Here is an 18,243-nt window from a genome sequence, read left to right on the forward strand (position 1 = left end):
AGACAAAATGATTACAACCATTTGATTTCTTTTTTTTTTTTCACTCTGGCATTCGAAAATACATAAACATATCCTAGTGTACCTGGTTTACAGATTCAAAAGATTTATGGGCCGTTGTTATATTATAGTTCGTTTCTGTGTGTGTATTCCGTTGTGTCGTTTCTTTTCTCTTATATTTGAGTGTGAATTCACATTACTATAAGACGTGTCACGGTACTTTTCTCTCCCAAGTTCATGTATTTGTTATTGATGTTATATTTGTTTTTCTCATCGGATTTTGTCTAATGCTTAGTCCGTTTCTATGTATGTTACATTTTAATGTTGTGTTGTTGTTCTCCTCTTATATTTAAAGCGTTTCCCTCAGTTTTAGTTTGTTACCCCAATTTAGTTTTTTGTCCATAGATTTACGAGTTTTGAACAGCGGTATACTACTGTTGCCTTTATTTACTGGCTCGATACACAATGCATTTCCTAATTTAAAATACCTTACCGTAGCTGTATTTGGGAACCCTTTTCGGAAGTGTGGGTCCTCAATGCTCTGCAACTACTATTTTTATCACTTTTTTATCACTTGTGAATCTATCGAAACGTGCAATTGGCAACAAAATTGTAATCCTTTTATCTACGATGATATAAAAGTCAGAAGATGGTGTAGTAGATTGCTAATGAAACAACTCTCCACAAGAGTTTATCTTTAATACATTTGGATTATTTATCCGATCATTTCCGATGTTGCATATACATGAATCGCTGATATTAACAATATCCCCCTTCCTATTCGTCGATTTGAATATTCAGATCATTTTATTTTTGTATTTTAAAACCAAGACGGTTTATAGTAACCTTACTTAAAGCTTAAATAGTTCTTAGTATCTTAGTAAGATTTTATGATCGCATATCTCTTGTGGATGCTCTCTGGAACTCGGTCATCCGATAATCACTTACACACGGGTGTGCCGTATGGCTAACGTCATCCGCTTCAAGTCAACAAACACTTGAAACATGGCAATATAAAACGGCGAAACAGATTTTTAACACTAAGATGAATATACCAATAACTGCTCTTTTCCTAGACTTCAGGTGGTAAATATGACTGCCAATGAAACAATGAGACAATTATCCAAAATCAAATAAAGTGGATGTATTTAAAGGTTTTAATATAGATTCATTTATAGGGTCTTTGCATCGGAACTAAACACATTTATTTGAAATAAACAGTTGTTGGCATGACACGGGTTATGTTCTTCTCATATATTTTATGAAAGTATGATACTAAACCCCTAACGGGAGGTATTGTGCCTGATATTCATATGATGAAGACATAATCTTTCAATCAGTTTAATTGAGGTCTGGAGCTGGCATGTCAGTTAACTGCTAGTAGTCTGTTGTTATTTTTGTAGCATTGTCATTTTATTTATTTTCTTTTGTTACATCTTCTGACATGGGACTCGGACTACTCTTGAACTGAATTTCAATGTGCGTATTGTTATGCGTTTACTTTTCTACATTGGCTAGAGGTATTAGGGGGGTTGAGATCGCATAAACATGCTTAACCCCGCCGCAATTTTGCGCATGTCCCAAGTCAGGAGTCTCTGGCCTTTGTAAGTCTATTATTATTTTTAATTTTAGTTTCTTGCGTATAATGCGGAGTTAAGTATGACGTCTGTTATCACTGCACTATACTATATACCACTTTGCCTCATATTCTTATTAAGAAAAAATTCATATCCCTAATTAACTGGGCATTTAAAAAGTCGGAATGCGAGTACATATGTTCAAACTCTTTTAGATCATTTTTTAGTAGCAATAAACAAAAGAACTATGTCAATTGGACATGCTTTGATACTATTTATGCACTTGAATTTTTACTTGATAACATTTTTGTTCGCTTTGGAGATTCCGTATATCGTCAAGTTATTGGAATTCCAATGGGGACTAACTGTGCACCACTTATTGCGGACCTGTTTTTGTATTGTTATGAGTTACAATTTATGACTAAAATTAGCAAAGACCCATCAAAACAACATTTGATACAAAAATTTAACAATACTTTTAGATATTTGGATGATATATTGGCTCTAAATAATGACGACTTCAGTATGTATACTAAAGAAATTTATCCTGTAGAACTTACTTTAAATAAAGCTAATGATAACAATGACCACTGCCCTTTCCTCGATCTTGATATCTATATCATAAACGGGAAGCTTAATACAAAAATTTATGATAAAAGAGATGATTTTTCATTTCCTATTGTTAATTATCCATTTTTAGATGGTGACGTTCCCTTGTCACCATCTTATGGTGTTTATATATCTCAACTTGTACGATTCGCTCGTGTATGTAACAATGTATTAGATTTTAGCGAGAGAAATTTATGTATTACTGAAAAATTATTACACCAGGGTTTTCGATATCACAAACTGGTCAAAACATTTACTAAATTTTATCACCGGTATAAGGAAATAATTCGTTAATATAACTCAACATGCAGACATTTTATACGTTCAGGTATTTCACATCCAAAATTTTATGGAAATATTCTTTATAAAGCACAAAAATGTCAGTATTCTCCTCAGAAACTAACAAAACCTTTAAATAGACTTATCAAAAGGGGATATAGTTACGATACTGTTGTCAGGTCATTAAAGATTGCATATTTTGGATTTAACATTGATTCACTGATAGGGTCTTTGCATCGGAACTAAACACATTTATTTCTAAAAAAACAGTTGTTGGCATGACACGGGTTATGTTCTTCTCATATATTTTATGATAGTATGATACTAAACCCCTAACGGGAGGGATTGTACCTGATATTCATATGATGAAGACATAATCTTTCAATCAGTTTAATTGAGGTCTGGAGCTGGCATGTCAGTTAACTGCTAGTAGTCTGTTGTTATTTATGTATTATTGTCATTTTATTTATTTTCTTTTGTTACATCTTTTGACATCAGACTCGGACTTCTCTTGAACTGAATTTTAATGTGCGTATTGTTATTCTTTTACTTTTCTACATTGGCTAGATGTATAGGGGGAGGGTTGAGATCTCATAAACATGTTTAACCCCGCCGCAATTTTGCGCCTGTCCCAAGTCAGGAGCCTCTGGCCTTTGTTAGTCTTGTATGATTTTAAATTTTAGTTTCTTGTGTATAATTCGGAGTTTAGTATGACGTCCATTATCACTGTACTATTATGCATATTTTAGGGGCCAGCTGAAGGACACCTACGGGTGCGGGAATTCTCGCTACATTGAAGACCCATTGGTTGCCTTCGGCTGTTGTTTGCTCTATGGTCGGGTGGTTGTCGCTTTGACATATTCACCATTTCCTTTCTCAATTTTATATCTTAAGGGGCCAGCTGAAGGACGCCTACGGGTGCGGGAGTTTCTCGCTACACTGAAGACCCATTGGTTGCCTTCGGCTGTTGTCTGCTTTATGGTCGGCTTGTTGTCGCTTTGACAAATTCCCCATTTCCTTTCTCAATCTTAACCAATAACAACCTAATTTATGGCAAAACAATTTACGAAAAAGAAATATGAAGGACATACACCAATGATAACTTATCTACGGGCTTCTGACTATGGACAGGCACATACAGAATGTGCGGGTTTATATTAATTTGCTAGTGCAAAACTGTTCCAATAATCTTAGACAGAAGCATTAGATGTATTGGAACAATGACAGCTTGAAGGATACTTTTATACACAGTGATTCTGATTTTCATATTTAAAATATCAGAATGAAGTATTTGATAGTTTGTTTCTTCATCATGCACGAAGCATAGATTTATAAATTTAAATGTATGCAGAGAAATGTTTCGCTAAAAGGACTTTTCCGTCATTGCTTTCTGTTTGAGTAAAATTCAACCTAACTTGAGATGTTTTTTCTTTTTAAGTTTTTGAACGGTTAACATAGATTATCAGTAGAAAAACATTTGCGCATCAGTAAGTGAGTGAAATAAATTGTGTTGATGTAATGTAATGGGTCGCTAGGGTCATCAAACATGTCAAAACGGAAATAAATGTGATGGAAGTACTTGTTTACCACTTCAAAATTGTTTTACTTCCTTATTACACTTTAAGTTGCAGAAGCATGGATAAAATGAATACACTCATTGTTATATTTTGTATAGCATCTATGGATTTATTTTCTGGGACTTACTATGTATCAGGTACAGAATGTTTTGCATATACGCATGTGTACTAAATTAAAAAAAACATAATGAAACGTAATTAATAAAAACGTATCGCTAGCATGATAACATGTGAATTTAAGTAAATTCATTTGTTACTTCAATGGGTTCATCCACACAATGTTAAATGTGTCAACCACTGGAAACGAAGGAATACACAAACATATAATTTCTTACTTACATGCATGCAATTGTCTGGAAAGAACATCGTGCTATCTGAGACAGAGAGTCAAACTAGTCCTATTGAAAATAACAGACCTTGATTCCAATCTTCTGTTTTGTTTTTGTTTTTTTTGGAGAAAGGAAAATAACATATTGGTGTCATAAACTATATAACTTATATGTAAAATTGTTCTTCGGGTAAAATATCTATCTGCTTAGAATTTGTTATCTTGAAAATTATCATAGACAGAGATAAACCAATGGCAATACTTGTCAGCAAAGTAATATCTGCAAATAAGTCAGAATGACCAGAATAGGCAATACCCTTAAGATGTTATTGCCCTTCAAAGTCAATGTTTAACAAATTTTCGTAAATTTTTGTAAACTTACAAAAATCTTCTACTCTGTAACTATCGAGACAAATATCCCAATTTAAGTCACAATCATCACTGGGGTATCTAAGTTAAAGAATGTGTCCGATGACCCCACCTGCCATCCAACATGGCCGATATGTCCCTAATTTGGTTATGTTAAGGTTATCATCTTGAATATTATTATATATTGAAATAAATCTTAAACAGCAATAATGTTCAGCAAAGTAAGATCTACAAATACTTTGAGAACGATGCCTATAAACACTATCCAGCAAATAGTAGACACTTTTTACATGTGCTGATAAAAAACCCAATAAACACACACAATACATCCTTATTTAATGAATGTGTTTGTGTAAAATTATATTTTGTAATATTTGAATTGCTCATTTAAAAATAACTTTTTCCTTTAGCTGTATCTCTGACAAGTATGAACACATCCTTGACGAATGTTTAAACTAACTACTTGTCGCTTCCTGGTTGTTTATAATGGGGGAAATATTGAATAAAATTGAGAATGGAGAAAGGGAAATGTGTCAAAGAGACAACAACCCGAACATAGAGCACAGAGAAGTTTGTAATTTTCTTATTTGATTGTGAATTAAATTTTGCAAACAAAAGATATGAACTAGTTGATACAACATACACATTTGAAACCTATGTTTAGAAGGGGTTATCCATTAACTTTGGATAAAAAGACAGGGATGTTATATGATTATGAAGTGTCGATATTTCAAATATAAAATCAGATGTGTTTTGATATTGTGTAGTCGTTTCAGGTTTATATGTATAAGTTTGACATCGTTTGAAGTCATTTATTTATCAAAACTTACATTAAATGACATATGTTTCGTGATAATCTGTAATTTCGATTGGCGTATTCGAGAGGCAATCCCATATTATATTAATCCTAGAAGACAATCGCGAAATCGCGGGCATTAAGTGTATGATGGAAAGTATGTTCACTGTTGTTGAATGAATTTTCCTAAAAGATTTTTAAATTTAAGGAAAGGTATCAAAAGGTCTACCGTGGTGACAGGACAATTTGTTTAGCCCTCCCCGTTTTTTCAAAAGTCCGTTATTTTTTGTTTTCTGTTATTCTGTATACTATGAACATATGCATACTAAAAATAAAGTGCATTTGCTATATTTACTACCAATTCCAAGTTTACTTACTTTACACGGCAGTCACAAATAAATTATACAGAGACTCTCTACATAATATATATCAGTGACCGCTGTGGATAAATTTGAAGTTGATTGTAAAAATAGCAAAATCACTTTTTTTTTGTATTATAAGACAGTATGAAAAATTTTTTAAACATCTCTAAACGGAAGAAATGTATAAAATAGTCCCAGTATTCCTCCCAAAAAAACCCAAACTGAATAATCATGAGCAAGGATGAAAAAAGGGGATATGCATGATACCTTTAGGGCACAGAGTCATATCGATTGATTTATTGTGGAAGGAAGAGAAGTGACACACAAAGTCAGGTCTTCTCATTTAATAGTATAGATGTTATATGCGATTCTTTAATATCAATCATTTTCATTGGACGTTGAAAAATTGGATAACGGGTTAGATTAATATCTAGCAGTCCATAACAGAGAAAAGCCACCATTTTAAATTCCGTTTTTCTTTTTTTTTTGTGTATGTAATTTCTCAAAACAAAACAAAAAGCAACAAAACAGTCACATTTTGTGACTTACAATCTGCTTTTTGTCAATATTTTTCCCATTTAGAATCGCACGAAAAGTAAAATATGTCTAGTGTTTATGTTTGACATCGGGAGTATACATTCACATTGTGTTGATGCCAATGGCGGTGTAATCGTTTCTTTAATTGAGAAATATGTTATCTTCGATATGTTCGGAAGGCTAAAAGTTTTTTAATTCGATATTCAAAATGTCATAGTCAAAAATAATATTTGAAAGAGTATTTCAAGGTCACTTTTCGTCTTTTGTATGTACGGACAGCTTTAAATTAAAATAATAAATAATGGTATATCTGAAAGAAATTTTTATTCACGGTATGTACGGACGATCTAAAATGTAAAATTTCTACTATAATTCTAAAATCCAGGGATAAGGGCCAACAGCATTCGCAGGAACTTTCGGACTTTTCAATCTCCTTAGTCCTAAAATTTGCAAACTTTGCTTAAAAGAGATACAATTTCCATCAAAAGGGATTTATGGACACTTCCTGTCTTCGGTGTACAAAAAGATCCCAACGTGCTAGCTTCATGTTCAAAATATATATTGCAAAAAAAAAAACTATCGTCAACTGCTTAAATATCATTGCTACCTTCAAGATCTTATAACGCGTAAAACAATTTTAAAGTGCTCACCTATGATAGGAACAGATACAAAGTAAATCACAAATATTCCTCTGAAATTTGGCATCTTTGGCACGTACGGAGGGATCTTATTGTCATTTAGCTATAAAAAGAATCTACGAAATTCATGGTCGTTAAAAAGACATTCTTAGTCTTTCATTTTAATAGTAATAAATTAAATTAGTTTAGACCACCGATTACGTCCATGAGACCAAGGCTTCTCGGATTTTCTAATGACTATAGAATATTGCTTACTTGTTTAAACACTTATTAAAGTGGAACATGGGAATATTTAATTTGATTTTAAAACAAACTTTTTAAAGATATACTATAGTAAATGCAGTATGGATATTCATATTATATGCATGCACATCGCTTTGGTTGTTAATCGGTTTTCAAACAGGTTTTTAGAAATTATAACCAAATAACAACAAACAAATTAAAAGAAAAGTATAAAGACGAAAAGAGACTGAAACAAGAAACAAAGTATGCACGTCAACATCATTGGCCAAGATTTAAAAGTCTCGCGGCAAAAAGAACTTTGCTAAATTTTAAGAAAAATAAGAAACTGATAATACTGAAATAGTAAAAGAAAATTTAGAAAAAAAAAGACAATGAAGGTAATCAACAAGGTTATTCATTGTTATATGTTAGAAGCATCTTCGTCCTTAGAGTAAAGGTGGGGTGTTAGTTTTACCCGGGATATGTTGAACGCATAGACGTTACGTACGATGTAACATTTATAATTTATAATGTTGACGCCATATACTTTCACATTTTCTTATCAAAAGCCAATTTGCGCTATTTTTAAAATGATATTGAAAATACCATAAGATGAAGAGATGTTTTATAAAGCAACTAATTTCGAAAGGATCGTTCTTATTTTCTGATCTGTAATAAGTGTGAAAACAAATGCAATTTTTTTCAATTTTATTTTGAATAGAATGCATAGCAAACTTTTCTAAGAAACCTCTTGCTGCTAGAGGTACACATGAGGAGATAAGAACAAGCCTGAAAAATATTTTGACAAATTAAACAAAAAACCTATGGTATTTATTTTATAAAAATCGGTCATATAATAATTAGCAATATTTCTTTTTAGAAATATTTTTAAATCTTTTGAGATTGAACTCTTTTTTGTCCAATATCTGTGTGTGTTTGTGCTAGTTTTCTGACTATTTGAAAGGCCCTTTTAGTCCAGCGGCTACAAGCATATTTATGATGAATTGTGCACATCCTGCAAAATGTACAAGCATGACATTTGGCATAGACCTTCCTTAACTATTACCCTTTTATTTCAGATAGAGAGGCATTTAAAAAAAAAATGTCTCATTTCCGGTAAAATCCAAAATGGCGGATATCATACTTTAATCGGCCAAATATCGAAGGCTAGTATGTGAAAAGGTATTATTATCATGCTGCTATAATAGTATTTGGTTCAAATCTTTGTTATGTACTACTTTTGGATATATTAAATAGATTAGATGTCTTTAAAAAATTCTACTTTCGCTAAGATATAACATGGCGGACATTGTACTAAAATAAGATTTTTTTTAGGGAGGATGATTGAAATGTGTTAAAACGTATTGATACTATCATAAAATTGTGCATGCACCTTTCTTTGATGCTTTTTCGGGATACAATGTATAAGATATATGTCTTAAAACGTTAAAACGTGATACTTCCGGTAATATTCAAAATGGCAGACATTGAAATATCATTTTTTTTATTTTGATATTCAACTGTTTTTCAAAATGTGAAGAAAGTGTTTTTTTTTTGTGGTGGTCATAACATTTTTGGTTTTAAGTTATCCTCTAAACCACTAATCATATTCTGTAGTTGATATTTAAATTCAAAGTAAACACTTCCGGTAAAAAAAAAAACCAATATGGCGTAAATCCATATACTATATACATAGTTTTGGATAGATTGATTAAAACAAAATAGATCACTTAATAAGTAATAAAACATTTAAAAAAAATTACCACTATTTTGCAAAAAAAAACCATATTAATTCGCAGATACCACAACATGCACACGGCGCAGGGCACGGGAGACTTGCTTTTCCACATTAACAATATCCTCGGCAACCATTCTTACATCCACAATGTACAAGCTTCTGACAAAATGATTAGGCCTCAGAAAGAGATTTTTAAAACGTGATCCTCTTTGTCCCTTCCTTTTAGCGTCTCGACTAGGTAGCATAAAATCCAATTTCAAGCTCATCCCTAAACACGTGCACGTGTCTTAGTATATTGTACGGTTTGCATGTTGGAAAAGGCTAGTCTTCCTTTTTGCGTAAATAGTTAGTTCTTCCTTTGCTAACCATGTTAACCCCATCTGATAAGTTTGTGCGATCTTACAGTAAATACAGGTGATTTAGGCGGATCAATTATCATTCTTTATGTTAAAGTCACATCTTCAAATGCCATCAATGTCTCCCAAGCAGTCTTTTTCCCCCTTTTTTCAAGCAAACAGTGAACCGTATCACAATATGTGTGTGTGATCACTCATCGCTAGTGCATTCGAAAGGTCATTGATAGATATTTATCCGAAGCTTTTCTCCCTCCTAAACACATTCCTGTGTCACATAATAGCAAAACAGTAATGACAGCATCACCAGTAAGGACTGTTTGAATAATGTCTCGTTTAAGTTCGTGTTTCACGGTTTTCTTTAAGGTAAGGGCATAATACCCTATCATCATACTCTTTTTGAAACACCTTGAAACTGTAACAACAGTGGATGTAGTCTCTGATGCGTACATAGACAATACCGGTAGTTTGAAGGCTGCTACAAGAAACACGAGCTACAACTAGGGGAAAGGGAATACATAGACGAATACAGGGTCAAAATTGATTTCTCAAAATTGGCAAAGTTTTCTGATAGATGACGACATTAAGAAAGAACTTTTTAGTTTTTATTCACAGGAGTTTGCTCAATAGATTTTGAGGAAAAGGTATTTGTAGCAACAAATGCTCAGGATGTTCTGTGTTATCCACCACATGATGATGTTTCAATTTTAGCCTAATGTTAACATAACAAGGCTAAACTAGAATCAAGATACATTGTACATGTGTCTGATGCAGTGATACACAGACTTAACTGAGTCATGATTCGAACATTAGACAATGATGTTGCTTTCATTGCTGTTTCGTTATTCTGTGTCATAAGGGCAGACGAATAGATATATATCTATCCATGACCTTTCAAATGCATGTGTACTTGAAATGGAACGTCGTTGTTGACATGGATAGCGTTTGAAGATGTGACTCTATGATTTAGAATGATGATTGATCAGTCAACATCACCAGATATGGATTTGATAATCTCATTGATAAAATGATACATGGTTAGGTAGTAAGATCGAACAAACTTGTCAGATGGGGTTTACGAAGCAAGAAAGCATGTTTTTTGGAGAGGAAAGACTTATTGATGCTATTTGAACGACTCTGTCTAGATTTGTTCAGCATGTAAAACATGCAATTTACCATGGCGGTAGCGGATGAGTAATAGGTTTGGAATTGTTTCCTATGCTAGCTAGTCCAGACCCTTATGAGGCTATTTGAACGACTCGGTCTAGTTGTTTTCAGCGTGTAAAACGTGCAATATACCATGGCGGGTGTGGATGAGTAACAAGCTTGGAATCGGTTCCTATGCTTACTAGTCCAGACGCTTATGAATAGCAAAGGGAAAAATATAATCCATTAGAACCCTTTTGGAAAACTCTTTGTGAGGCCTCTTCACCTTATCAGGAGCTTGTACATTATTGATGTAAGGAACAATACCACGGTCTTTGTCAATGAGGAAAATCAGCTCTCCGATTGTGAATAAACATGTATTTGCGGCAATAAATCAGTAATTTTAAATATGTTTTAGTACTTAAGTGATTTTATTTCATTTTCATCAATCTATCCAAAACTCTACATCGAGGATATGGACTGAGGACTCATCTTTGAAATTTACGCCGTATTGGTTTTATCTACCGGAAGTGTTAACTTTGTATTTAAACATTAACTATAGAAAAGAATGAGTGGTTTAGAGGATAACATAAAGCCAGAAGTTTAATGACCAGCACAAAAAAAAAAACACATTTTCTTTACATTCTGAAAAAAAAGTTGAATATCAAAATAAAATAATAAACTTTCTATGTCCGCCATTTTGAATACTACCGGAAGTAAGGGTTTCAAAGTCATCTATACTATTAAACGAGAAGACCTCATTTTGTGTGTCGCTTCTCTTCCTTCCACAATAAATTAATCATCATTTCTCTATGTTCTTTAGGTAACACGCATAGTTGCATTTGTCATCCATTCTTATGATTATTCAGATTAAGTTATTTTGGGAGAATAACAACAAAATAAGTGTCCGGATATTGTTTCCGTTATCAGACTGACTTTTAGTCAAAGATAAGACTCCCGGTTTTAAACATGCACAAGAACAACCAATCGTATGCTTGATTACAAAAATGAAAAATTAATAAGCCAATCAGAGCGTTCTTCATATCATGGTTTTTAGATCGCAAGAGCCACAACTATTATACCTCCATAGCGACAATTATGTTTTCGCGTTTAATATTCACCTGTAAACTGCGATTATACTACTATAATATACAGAGACTCTCTATTCTGTCTACTTTTTTCAAAAATATTTACTATCTAAGGGGTCATACCAGTTGCATATATATTGAAATAAGTAAAACATGTGGAAACAAGAAAGTGTCCAAAGTATACGGATGCCACATCGGCACTATCATTTACTATGTTTAGTAGACCGTGAAATGGGGTAAAATCTCTAATTTGGCACACAGATTAGAAAGATCATATCTTAGGGAACATATTTACTAAGTTTCGAGTTGGTTGGACTTCAACTTCATCAGAAACTACCTCGACAAAAACTTTAACCTAAAGCGGGACAGACGGACGGACGGACGAACGAACGAACGAACGAACAGACTAGAAAACATAATTCCCATAAATTAGGCATAAACATTTATTGCTGAAAGCGAAAACTTTAACCTGAAGCCGGACAGAAGAACGGAAGAACGAACGAACGGACGAACAGACTAGAAAACATAATTCCTATAAATTGGTCATAAAAATTTATTGCTGAAAGCGAAAACTTTAACCTGAAGCCGGACAGAAGGACGGATGAACGAACGAACGGACGAACAGACTAGAAAACATAATTCCCATAAATGGGTCATAAAAATTTATTGCTGAAAGCGAAAACTTTAACCTGAAGTCGGACAGAAGGACGGAAGAACGAACGAACGGAGGAACAGACTAGAAAACATAATTCCCATAAATGGGGCATACAAATTTATTGTTGAAAGTGAAAGTAGTGATTTGGCCAAAATGAAAGTAGGGTAGAGATTAGAGGGAGCCAGGACTTATTCGGGACGTCGAGATCGGTTATTTTTAAGCTCGGGATAACGGGATTGATCTTTACGGGATGCGGGAATCTTTTTTTTTTAATTTGGGGATGTCGGGATATGAATTTCGTTAAAATACGCACCTCGGGATTTCATGTTTTTAAGTCCGGAATTTCGGGATCAGGGCCTCTCAGACCACCCCTCAAATGAGCCTTAGTCATTTATACGAGATTCAAATCCTACCATTGGCATGTTAATAGGGCTCTTAAAAAAAGCACTGATGGATTTTCCTAGAAGCACATTTTATTACAATAATAAAGGTCTATAAGAAGTTTCATTTATTTCATGTTTGAAGCGGTGCAAATTTTTAATTTAATTTGACTTTTACCAAAAAAGCATTGTATTGTAGCAAAGTGGAAGAATAATTGTGGTATGAGGCCAGAAACACGAAAAATAATTGAATTTAACAGAAAAACTTTGGAAAAAAGGGAGAGTGCTTTTGATACCTTATATGAAATTCTCTAGTCATGATATCTTTTACAAAAATTCATCCAAGCTGTATATACTCGCGGGTGTGTTCTAGTATGTTTTATACATTGTATCCATAAACAGCATCATAGAAAGGTTCCTGTACAATTTAATGATATGAGCAATACGTCAAAACACCTTTCAATCCATAAAAAAGTAAGCTAATTTTAGTACAATGTCCGCCATGTTGGATTAAACCGGAAGGAAGATTTTTTAAGGCATATAATCTATATGTAATATATCCAAATGTAGTACATAACAAAGGTTTGTACCAAAACTTATTATACATGTAGCAGTATGATAAAAACACCTTTTCACACACTAGCCTCTGATATTGGGCTGATTTAAGTATGATGTCCGCCATTTTGGATTTCACCGGAAGTGCGACATTTTTTTTCAAATGTCTCCCTTTCTGAAATAAAAGGAAAACATTTTTCCTCAAGGGAAATTGTTTATTCCTAAAGGGGAAAAGATTCCCCCCCCCCCCCCAGGGAGATTACTGCATGAATATTATCTTTTAGGAAATTCTATTTCTTCTGAGGAAATTTGTGGCTTCTAATTTTTCTTGGAGGAAATACTTTTTCCTGCGAGGAAATTTTGTCAACTTCAATTTCCTTTGAGGACATTTTTGATAAACACTTTTCGTTAAGGGAAAATTCAAGACTACAAATTTCCTCTAAGGAAAAAATTGTTCTCCAAATTTCCTCTAAGAAAATTTCTGTACAACAAAGTTTTCCCCTTTTTTCCTCTATGGAAATTCATAACAGTTCAAAATAATAATATGTTTTCTAGTATGAATAATTGATACAAATAATAATAAAAACTTTAATAATTTTTCACTTACGAGTAAAATACAAAAACAATAGTCTGGTTGTTTAATACAAACCTTTTGATAAGCAAAACGCTATGAATATCATACAGTTTGTGATGTTATTAATATTGACTCCTTGTGCGTTAATCTGAGTGTTATTTTGATTCAGCAGACTTATTTGGAATGAATATTTCCCGGCTGCCTAGACGGCATAGTGTGTATTCATATAAAAGTCGCGTCTGTGCAGAAACGTCTACATGACGGCCTTGGGGGCTAGACATAGGAAATGCTTTCCGAAAATAATTGTAAGATGATGATGTTTGTGAAAACACCCGACTCAATTAGCAATTTGTATGAACTGATAGTTTCCATCTTTGAAATATGTTAGTTTTGTATTATAAATGCACATTTTCTATTTCTATTACATATTTCACCTAGGGAATTGGTAAAATAACGTTTGGACATAGTGGCAAGACATTCGATTTATTTAAATTGTGCTTCATGAAAAAGTTTGTTTTTACATTTGAAACATTGAAAATGCTTATCTTTATCAGAACCTGCCATAGTTTTAATATGGTTTGATTATATTATAGTGATAATAATTAAATTCGAAATTATGATTAACTTTCCTCATAATCAGAAAGACAGGTTTCCTGATGAATACTTTGTTCAGGACTTGCTTTAAATTTTAGCCAACGCCCCCCCCCCCCCCCCCCCCCCCCCCCAAAAAAAAAAAAAAAAAAACAACGTGTAAGACGTTAGATGTTGATGTACTAAATTTGGCGGTTTGTATGTGCAAAATTACAACGGAACATAGAAAAATGCATTTTATTCAATCTTAAATGTTACGCCGGACATGCTATTCATAACGTAACAGTAAGATTTGTGTAATCAATAAAATAAATGTTTGATGCAACAATTTATAGAATTAACTTAAAATAAGAAAATCATGTCAAGGCTGTAGATATATGCATTTGGAATATCTTCTATTTTTCACTTAATCGTACTAAATTTATATAAAAAGATTTACATGTTTATTAAAACCGGTTTTTTTCAAAAGTTAATTTTCGAAGGGTTAAATATTTCGCAGTGGTATCTTGCCTTGGCTTTGTTTGGGCATGTTTGCTTGCTTTTTGGCCTTGAATGTTTGTCCCTAAGTAAAAATGAAGCAACTTTGTAGATTTCTGCCAAAAGATTACTTAGTAGAAGAACGCGAATTCTTCGATCACTTTTAGCGGTATTTTCCCTTATGAAGTAAAAAAACTTGTGAGAACTTAAAAAAAAACGTTTTTTCGAAAAAATACTTAAGAAAAACTTTAACACCCTCGTTTTGTTGGGAACGTCGTGTCACCCACAATGATACCAATACCGTGCGCAACGTCTTACTGTTTATACCATTTTAAACCTGCAGTGTGCTTAACATTCACTCAGAAATAATCTTCATATTTTCTTAGGGTTTGAAGGAAGTGTCATTGAAAGCGACTCAAGTACGATCATCTGTTCTGATAACAAAACTATTTCCATAGTGAATATGACAGTAAAGCAAACCACAACATCATGTTCAGAATATGATCAGTGTAGCCTGACAGATGAAGAGATGAGTAACATTAAAAAGAATTGTAATGATGAGCCGGCATGTTCTATCACTTCGCTCGTTCCAAATAGCTGTTTAATGGATTATTACGGACACATGAATATATCGTATTCTTGCAAAGGTAATAAATGTAAATTGTTCTAGAAGAAATTGAAATGATCAAAATAAGTTCTTACTTTTACAACATAGTTGTATGTTATTGAATTAACTGACGCAACTTTCCTTTGATCAATGTATATGTCAACTACACGTATTTGTTCTTTTTGTTAACAATTATTTTACTTTTAATTTTTAATGGTTTATTTTTATAATTTGTTATTTGGATGGAGAGTTGTCTCATTGGCACTCACATCATATCTTCCTATATTCTATGCGAATGGTTGCTGTTCAAAAATCGAAGTATAACGTAATGTTAATCCGAACACATTACCATGCGTAACTTCAAAGTATTTAAGTCTGAATCTAAGTTCTAAAACATTCTGGATTTTGAAAATATAAATGATACAAAATAATATTAAAAAAAAAGGTTTTTAATAAAATTAGCGGTACCAATTTTCCTGAAAGGAATCAGAGCTTTGCATGAGGGAGATTCATTCCTTAATTTATAATAATTTCTATCATTTTGTAACAGTAAATTTTAATAACACAAAAAATCAGTATTTTCATGCCAGTACCGAAGTACTGGCTACTGGGGTGGTAATACCCTCGGGAACTAATAGTCCACCAGCAGAGGCATCGACCCAGTGGTAGTAATAAAATTAACGGTACCAATTTTCCTGCACCAGATGCGCATTTCGACAATACATGTCTCTTCAGTGATGCTCGTGGCCAAAATATTTGAAATCCAAAGCGTATATAAAAGATGAGGAGCTATAATCTAAAAGGTCCAAAAAGTATAGCCAAATCCGTAGAATCTAAAGTGTTTGGTTTATTTCTACGTCCTAATTTAATGTTACTCATCTCTTCATCTGTCAGGCTACACTGATCATATTCTAAACATGATGTTGTGGTTTGCTTTACTGTCATATTCATGTTAAATCATGTTACATAAAATTCTTTTACTTTTCCTTTTTTTTCACTTCTACAAAGTTCTTAAAATAGATTAAAACACTTGCATCCGGCGACAATGTACATTTATTCTCGGGTCAACAATGTGCTCTTTCACATATATCTTTGTGTTATGTATATGATATTTTACTCTATTGAATTCGATATTTACTATCAACAATACATTTGTTTTGCATCTTTGTTTGATAAATTTGATTGTATGACTGTGTGTTTGGTTTATTTCTACGACCTATGATACTTTACTAGCACAATTTACCTGCTGTTATCCAATTATTGACACATTAATTGTGTCTATTAGAGTTGTTCATATAATTTTGTCAAGTGTAATTAAATACTAGTCTATACAACTGTCTAACAAGCTAGCTAAGAGGTTTTATACATGTATAAAACTTACCCATTTATTCGGAAAATGCCTGTACCAAGTCAGGAATATAAAGTAGTTTTTAAGTTGACTTCTTCTCTTTAGATTCTACATGGAGTTCGGGATTTTCGGTATATATAATTTATTTTTTGTGCAAAACTACAGGCTGCCGTTTCATAAAGCAATCGCTAATAACGACAAAGTCAAACGTAGATTTTAGCGTGTTACTAACGACTACATAACGATTAAGGGTACGTGCGTTTCATGAAGCTTACGTTGATGAATCGTTAGATTTTTCAATCGCTAGACAATCGCTGATTTATTTTTAGAACTGGAGGCCCAGGAATTCGCACTCTCTATCGTTGGAGTAAAGTATGCTTATATTAAAGCCATTTTTTTTTTTCAAAAGTGATAATTTTCGAAAGGTTAAATATTTCACAGTGGTGTCTTGCCATGGCTTTGTTTGTAATCGTTAACTTTGTTTGCTTTTTGGCCTTGAATGTGTGTCCCTAATATTTTATTAACTGTGCATTTGCATTCAGATATCGCAGATCAAATTTATTCGTTCATAGTGTATTAATTTACGTTTTTTGATTGAGTAAATTTTTTTAAGCCTGCCAATTGATATTTCATCGTGTGTTTTTCTATTTTGTGGTGTTATGCTATTGTTTCAGAAAGAGGGAGAAGGTTTGGTACCCTTAAAACTTTTAATCCCGCTGCAAATGTTTGCACCTGTCCTAAGTCAGGAATCTGATGTACAGTAGTTGTCGTTTGTTTTTGTAATTTATACTTGTTTCTCGTTTCTCGTTTTTTTATATAGATTAAACCGTTGGTTTTCCCGTTTGAATGGTTTTGAACTAGTTATTTTGGGGCCCTTTATAGCTTGTTGTGAACCAAGGCTCTGTGTTGAAGGCCGTACATTGACCTATAATGATTTACTTTTTTAAATTGTTATTTGGATGGAGAGTTGTCTCATTGGCACTCACACCACATCTTCTTATATCTAGTAAACGACGGCGAGTAAGAGTCTTAAGTTTAAGAAATCCTCATTTAAAAAAAATCCTCCAACAGTAGACTTAATAAGATTGTTTCTATTCTTTTTAAGAATGATTCATGAAAGTCCTAAACGATTTGGGAATTTTCACATGACACTCACATGATCTCCGTGGAATGGTCTATGCTAAACCAACCAAAATTTTGAACATAAATTCTACATCCAAAAGATCGATATTGGCGTCAACATTTAATTTTAGTACAACTACTATCTTCAGTTTTGTTTGATAAATATAACGAATTAGTCCAAATTTAATCTCCGTTGACGTTTTGGTAAAGAGTACTTTCTATCACGTCTGCAATTTTATCGAGTATGGCATGCATAATAAACATATTAGGCCTAGTAAATTATTACGAACGGCAAAATCAATTACAGAAAAATTACAT

General features: G+C 33.0%; 1 protein-coding gene across 1 annotated transcript in view; it reads left to right on the plus strand.

Annotated features, from left to right (window-relative positions):
* Positions 1–4,081: 4,081 nt before the first annotated feature.
* LOC143046536 (MAM and LDL-receptor class A domain-containing protein 1-like) overlaps positions 4,082–18,243 on the plus strand; it is a 65,548-nt gene continuing 51,386 nt past the window's right edge. Inside the window, exons 1-2 of the mRNA XM_076219692.1 lie at positions 4,082–4,176; positions 15,235–15,495. Coding sequence (XP_076075807.1) covers positions 4,098–4,176; positions 15,235–15,495 — 340 coding nt within the window. The 5' untranslated portion in view covers positions 4,082–4,097. The remainder of the gene's footprint in view (positions 4,177–15,234; positions 15,496–18,243) is intronic.

The sequence above is a fragment of the Mytilus galloprovincialis genome, chromosome 9, assembly GCF_965363235.1.
Source record: "Mytilus galloprovincialis chromosome 9, xbMytGall1.hap1.1, whole genome shotgun sequence".
In the NCBI taxonomy this organism is placed as follows: domain Eukaryota; kingdom Metazoa; phylum Mollusca; class Bivalvia; order Mytilida; family Mytilidae; genus Mytilus; species Mytilus galloprovincialis.